At 36.7% G+C, this 6,319-nt stretch overlaps 1 protein-coding gene across 1 annotated transcript; it reads left to right on the forward strand.

Annotated features, from left to right (window-relative positions):
• The first annotated feature begins 1,587 nt into the window (after positions 1-1,587).
• Positions 1,588-4,759, forward strand: LOC114067543 (uroporphyrinogen-III synthase-like). The gene is made up of 6 exons (XM_027903074.1): positions 1,588-1,680; positions 2,452-2,535; positions 2,824-2,920; positions 4,055-4,129; positions 4,521-4,595; positions 4,722-4,759. The coding sequence occupies exons 1-6, from the start codon at positions 1,618-1,620 to the stop codon at positions 4,757-4,759; spliced, it is 432 nt and encodes a 143-aa protein (XP_027758875.1). The 5' UTR covers positions 1,588-1,617.
• The last annotated feature ends 1,560 nt before the right edge of the window (positions 4,760-6,319 follow it).

The following is a 6,319-nucleotide window of genomic DNA, read 5'->3' on the forward strand; positions in this document are numbered from 1 at the left end:
GATAATTCCCAGATTCGCCAGAATTAGATTCCCTGGTTCCGGATAATTCCAGGCTGACGAACACAAAAGGGAGCGAGGTGCAGCACACAGCCTGAATGTTCTCTCTCTGCGAAAAATACTAGTCAGGAAAATACGTGAAAAGCCTAAGCACTGAAATTACCGAAGTGGTGATTAAGTGGCTGAGGCTCGGTTGTGTCGAACGTTCTCCGTTTCAGTCTTTTTGTCTAATTATCGGAGGAAGGTGAGTGTTAATGTCCTGCTGTCAGCCGCAAGTGCAAGGCACAGGGCCTGGGACGTAATTCCAGCTTGATAAATACAGACCAAGTAGGTTAAAATTTTGGTTCCCTTTAAAGCATCCAACACACCTCTGTTTATTTTTTTTAATTTTTTTTTTTTGGGGGAGCTGTGCATGCTCTAGTAGTATTTCGGTCATTGCCAAAATGTGAATAATGATGCCCAGGGAAAGGATTCGGTGTAGGAAGGTGAATTGTCATATTTTTTGCTGCTGCACTAAAACTGCCTCTCTGGGGATGCAGCCTGTATGTGTATAGTTTTCCATTTGATGTGTGAATTTATGTTTGGAATTAATTACTAATGACTAAATGCTTCTGGTAAAAATGTGTGACATATAGAAGGGTCAGAGCCTTTTGTTGCTCCTCTGAACCAGTTTTGTTGAGTTTTGGGACTCTGACACCCAAATAGCAGGAATTACTCTCAAATATTTTTCTGTTGTTGTTATTTGATTATATATGTTTTTTCTGGGTTTTGGGTAGATTTCTGGACCATATTCCACGGCACCCTTGGAGGTGGGGCTTTATCTTCCCTGGTTATTAAATCCATCTAATTGTGGTAAAACATTTGAATCTTTATAATTATTTATTTGAAAGAGAATTTGTTAGTGTGCAACCAGGAGAGTAACACATGGATAATTAGGGTAAATGTTCCTTAGAGGATGGATTTGTGTTTTTATGATTGCTACATTTGTAACTTTGAATTCAACACCAAAGTGCAAGCTTTTCAGGAACTGAGAACTATCACCTTCCATTTTAATGGCAGAATGTGTCTTTTCAGTCTGGCCTTGTTAACTGGAGATATATGAAAGAAAGCAAATGACTATTATGATTATATATATTATATTCAGGTAGACACATATGTTGTATTTAAAAAATCATGTTGAAACGCTATTTTCTCTTTAGAAAATGGTGAGACCCCAGAATGCATCACATCAAATCTTTGCATAATTATTATTATGATGAGCAGAGGGTGAAAAGCAGCATGGAAATTAATAGAAAAAAAGAACTTTTCAGGAGATAGGAGCTGATTGCATTGCGGAACATGATGGCATTGTAGGGGTTGTTACTGCTTTTACAAAATCCTCTTTAAAAAAATGTGTTCTCCTTGATGGCTTCCATGGGAGCCTGTTTCTCGAGCAGTGTTATCTAAAGGCAGCATGTTATTTTTTGGCCTTATCAGGGTGGATATTCCTGCCCAGAGAATGCCCAGTAACTGCTTACTCACTGTGCAGGGAGCTGTACAACTGGTAGCAACGCAGTTCTTTGGATTTAGATAATTTCCATTCTTGTATTTCAGGGTTCTGCTGCACTTACTTGGTGAAAAATGAAGGTTCTGCTGCTGAAGGATCCCAAAGACAAAGACACGGGACCAGATCCATATATTAAAGTGAGTAAACTTTAAAAAAAAAAAACAAACAAACAAATGGGTCACTTCACTGTTACATGATAGTGTCAGGTGGATGTAACTGTTTCAGGTGGAAAACATGAATGAATTAATTAATCAGAATTAGGAGTGGATGTTTGTAACTGTGATGTTTTCTGAGGAAAATAATCAAAAATAGGGGGATGTGTCTGAAATTATCCAAGAGAAAAAGTGTCCTAGAAAATGAGCTCTTACTGCAAGAAGTTACGTTAGTTATGGGGCATTTTTACTGACTTCACTTTTAAAGCCCTCAGCAAAGTACTGGTATTAAACCAGTTTCATTTTAATTAATTAATATTGATGATGTTCATATAGATAGAGCTAAAATTAGAAGAATTCTTAATATTCTTGTTGGGAAGGTAATGTGAAATAGGGGTTAGTTGGTGGTGGGGTCCTTTCTGCTGCTGCCTTGAGTCATGTGGGTCTTGTTGTAAGAGCAGTTCTGTTGAAGAACTTCTGTTTAACAAACAGGAATTATTCCTTTAGAAGAATGCATTATTTAGAGGACATGTATTTACAGGATTACAGAGATGTACAGGAACATTTTCAGGACTGGGGATTTCAGAGTTATCCTGTAACTCAGGAGGCCTCAGTTCCACAGCTGCTTGTTTAATAGCATGTTGAAATACTAACAAATAACGAACATAATAAATAAATAAATACTTTTGCTGACTTAGTTCTTTGAAAAAGGGGAAAAACTGCCCATTTCAAGAGCTGCAAACCCTTTCTTGATAGGAATTAGGATTGTACAGCCTTGAAGCAACGTTGATCCCAGTTTTGTCGTTCGAATTCCTGTCTCTTGAAAGCTTATTTGAAAAGGTAAGTTCTAAAAGATTCCCAGTTGTCTTATTTTAAGCAAAATTTAGGCCATGGTTGCCACGATCCCGTGTGTTATCTTGGTTTAATTGTGCCCTTTGTGGTACCTTTTTTAGCTGTGTATAATAAAATCCACATTTCAGTTAATGGACCGTAGACAGACTCAAGTGTTGGGGCATTTCAGGCGCCTGTTGAAGCTGTTCTGTTCCTCTCAAGGTTGTAAAGAATTGATCAACTTAATTTTTAAATTATTGTTTTTTGTTTACTTCTTGATTTCCTGTTTCTAAGTAGCTCTCTCATCCAGAGTGCTACGGAGGCCTAGTTTTTACCAGTCCAAGGGCACTGGAAGCCATCAAAATATGTTTAAAAGAGAAGAGTAAAAAAGAAGGTAAGTGCATATTTACATTCCTTGGTCTTTCTCTTTCAGTGTCTTGTGAAATCTGTATTTTATTGGGTTTTGTTTCCCCCACCAGTAGATGTTTGCAGTGTGACTTTTTAAAAAACAGCTGCTTCTCATGGTTCTTGTGGCATCCTAAAGGGCTCCTGCTGGATTGAGCTTTTAAGGGTTGGGTTTTGCACACTTGAAAATGGAAGGAAGGAGCCTTTGGTGCAAATTACTGATTCTTGAGAGCTTTTCCACTTGTAGTTATCTCATGAACAAGGAATATTTTGCTGCAGCGCCTGGTTTACTCACTATTTTCCTCCTTTAAAGAGAAAATAATCTTCTAAAACCTGGCCACTGCTTCTGTGCCTGCATAATTCCTATGAAATGTTGCAGAAACAGAGATTTCTCTGTCTTGAATTAAAAAAAATCCTCGAGTGAATGAATTACCCCTAATCTTGATTAGGACCTGCTGAGCTACAAATTTTAATCAATAAAACGAGTCGTTAGTTCCTATTTTTTGGCTCCTATCTGAGTTCCTTTTGAGGGCAATAAATCTTTTTTCTTTATAAGAATAGTTTCCTCTGATTTGTTTGAGTTTTTTTTTTTTCTGTTGTAGTTTATCTTTCTTTTTACCCCCCCCCAAGAATACCAGAAACTGCTTTATGCAGTTCTGTAGTGGGTGGGTACAGATTTTTACTCTTTTGTTGGTTATCACAAAATATTATATTTGGTTTTTTTTTTCCTAAATACTCAATTTAAATTTATGTCTGAATCTCCCTTTGCACGATGTGCCTTTTTTCCCTACGAGTTCTGGCAAGTTTTTGATGCCAAAAATGAACATTGCAGGTTCCATGGGGTCTGGCACAGGGGCAAAGTGTGCCTTAAAAATGCTATTTAACCAGAGCAGCCAAGAACTAGTTACTTAAATTAAGATGTTAAAAACATGCTGTAGACTGCTGTTTACACAGTATAAAAATACATTAAAAATTCATTTTGTGCATCCAGTGCTGCAATATGGAGTGGGAATATTAGTTATGATTATTTTGCTGTATTTTGTAGATTAAAAAGAAGTCCAAATAATCATTTAGCATTCGTATTTTGTTGCCACTTGCTTTAATTTAATTTCATGTTTTTCAGCCTGGTCAAAATCTCTTCAGCAAATGTGGAATATCAAACCAACATATGTGGTTGGAAAAGCTACAGCTTCTTTAGGTAAGCTGGGTTTAAAAAAGAAATCTTAGGTAATATCTGGCTTCTAGTACAATTTTTTGGAATATTAGCTGGGTGCTCAGAAAAAAATATGAGTGAGTTTTCTAACTGAATAATTCGGAAAACAGGTATTTTTATACCTACCTTCTGGATTTCTGCTGCTTTTATTGCAAAGTGATGGTCATTAATGGAAAAAAATCGGTCAAAACAGGAAAAACACCCCTTTGTTCTTAATTTGCATGTGGTTTTTTCATTCTGTTTGGAAATGAAATTGGATGAGGGGGATTATAACCTGACTGAGACTGTGCACACAGTCTCAACCCGTATTTCTGTGACGGGAAATCTGAATTTTCTCATCGTTTTCAATGCTTTTCCCCGCTCCTTTTGGTTGCAGTAGAAGAAATCGGCCTCACCCCACAAGGAGAGAAGTGTGGAAATGCTGAAAAATTGGCCGAGTATATTTGCTCAAGTAAGTAGCTGAAATGTTCTGGTTAAATTAAGGTGCCTTCCATCGTTTCAGGGTTTCCTAAAGATAAAATTTAGTGCACAGTGAGACAGAAAAAAATACACTGCTGCAAATACCTCTTGTTTGTAGGAGCTGTGAATTCAGCTTCTGGCTCTGAAAGACAATAAAAAAATACTTCAAAATGAATATACAAGATATTAATTTAATGAAATCTTAAACTCTCTAATGGATTAAACATATTATATGGACCAGTAGGCAAAGTTTATTTTTGCTGAAAGATCAGAGCTGTCATGATTGGAAATTGCTGCTTAATCATAAGATTTAAATGCTGAACGAGCACGTGGAGTGGTTTTGAAGAAGTTAAAGTGATGCTTGAAGTTTTGTTTAATCATTCTATTGTGATTAAAGCTGTAATGCTGATCTTTGCTGCATCAAATTATCAGATTACTGGGTGATTTTTAAAGTCTTGTTAGCCCACTTCCTCTTTTCATTTCAAATTAAAATTTCCAGTAGTAACAAGAAACTTTTCTAGGCTTAGGGGCTGATTATTTTTGGAGTGGATGGGTCAGTACAAGCTGTGAAAAAAGGGGCTGTGTTTTTGTACAGATGCCAGAGAACTGATCAGCAAAGTGTGCACTTTAGCAGAGATTTATAGGTAAAAGGAAAATAGGATTGGGGCTGGCAAACATTGCTTTTCCTGGGCACAGTGTTCTCTAATTCACTGGAAAATAAAACATTTTAACTCTGTGGAGTATTTAATGATGAAAGTCATAGTTGCCAGGACAAGATTGAATAATAAATTGTGAAAATTAAAAAAATTACACTTTGCAATACAGAAAGGCCATAAGGGGAGAACAACCCATCTCTCCTCTTCAACAGATGCATTAAAGCAAAGAGAGGTTCTAACTGATTTTTTTTTAGTGCTAGAAAATCTACTTCTGGCAATGAATTCAGCGTTTGCCAGTTGGCAGGTGCAGGGATTCTTTTGAGGAGGAAGACAAGAGAAATACCTGTTTGTTCTGTTGGAGGAATGTGAAAAAAATTCAACCAAACAAGTTGTTGGTGGCTGCTTGTTGTTGATAGGTATAATCATCCTCAAGGATTTATCAGATTGTGCATATTTGTGTGCTCTCCACTGGTTTGTAACAACCTCAGAAGTAGAGATTCAATTCTGTCATGCTCCCTGGTATTGTATATACTCATTTTTTTAAGGCATAAAGGATGTAGGTGAAAAGAACAGAATTTTTTATATCATTACAGTTTGTTGTCAGAATAAAAGGAAAATCTGAAGTAATGAGATTTTTTTGTTGTTTACCTTTTGTGCCTTAAAAAAATATTTCAGCCTAAAGGACTGAGAAATAAAGGAATTAACCCTGTAATTCTGGCTTTACTCTTTTCAAGGCAAATATTTGGTTACAGAAGTGGGGGATGCCATGACTTGTTGTGTTGCTCAGGCCTAGTAAGGAATTTTTCTGTCCTTTGTAAAACGCAAGTCCCAAAGGATTTGTGGTTCTTTGCAGGTGTCATATTGACATTTCAGTTAACTGACAGGAGCTGCAGGAGAACTGACGCAGAAAAATAAGATTTCATCTTATTTTGAAACCTTTTTTTGCATTCTGAGCCAAGTTTATCCTTCCATCCTATAATTTATAATAAAAATCCAGTGTGGAGGCAGGACAGTGAGGTGTATCTGTGGTGACCCCTCTGAGGGTCTTTCCATTTGATTT

The sequence above is a fragment of the Empidonax traillii genome, unplaced genomic scaffold (assembly GCF_003031625.1).
Source record: "Empidonax traillii isolate 1590-97213 ecotype Southwest subspecies unplaced genomic scaffold, ASM303162v1 scaffold929:size235512, whole genome shotgun sequence".
Lineage (NCBI taxonomy): Eukaryota > Metazoa > Chordata > Aves > Passeriformes > Tyrannidae > Empidonax > Empidonax traillii.

What these genes read in the sequence shown, in the direction of transcription:
- LOC114067543 (XM_027903074.1), top strand. Translation starts at nt 1,618, where the DNA reads ATGAAGGTTCTGCTGCTGAAGGATCCCAAAGACAAAGACACGGGACCA. An exon ending in GACCAGATCCATATATTAAA is followed by an intron (nt 1,681 to 2,451) that starts GTGAGTAAACTT and finishes CTTTCTTGATAG; the next exon opens with GAATTAGGATTGTACAGCCT. An exon ending in TTGAAAGCTTATTTGAAAAG is followed by an intron (nt 2,536 to 2,823) that starts GTAAGTTCTAAA and finishes GTTTCTAAGTAG; the next exon opens with CTCTCTCATCCAGAGTGCTA.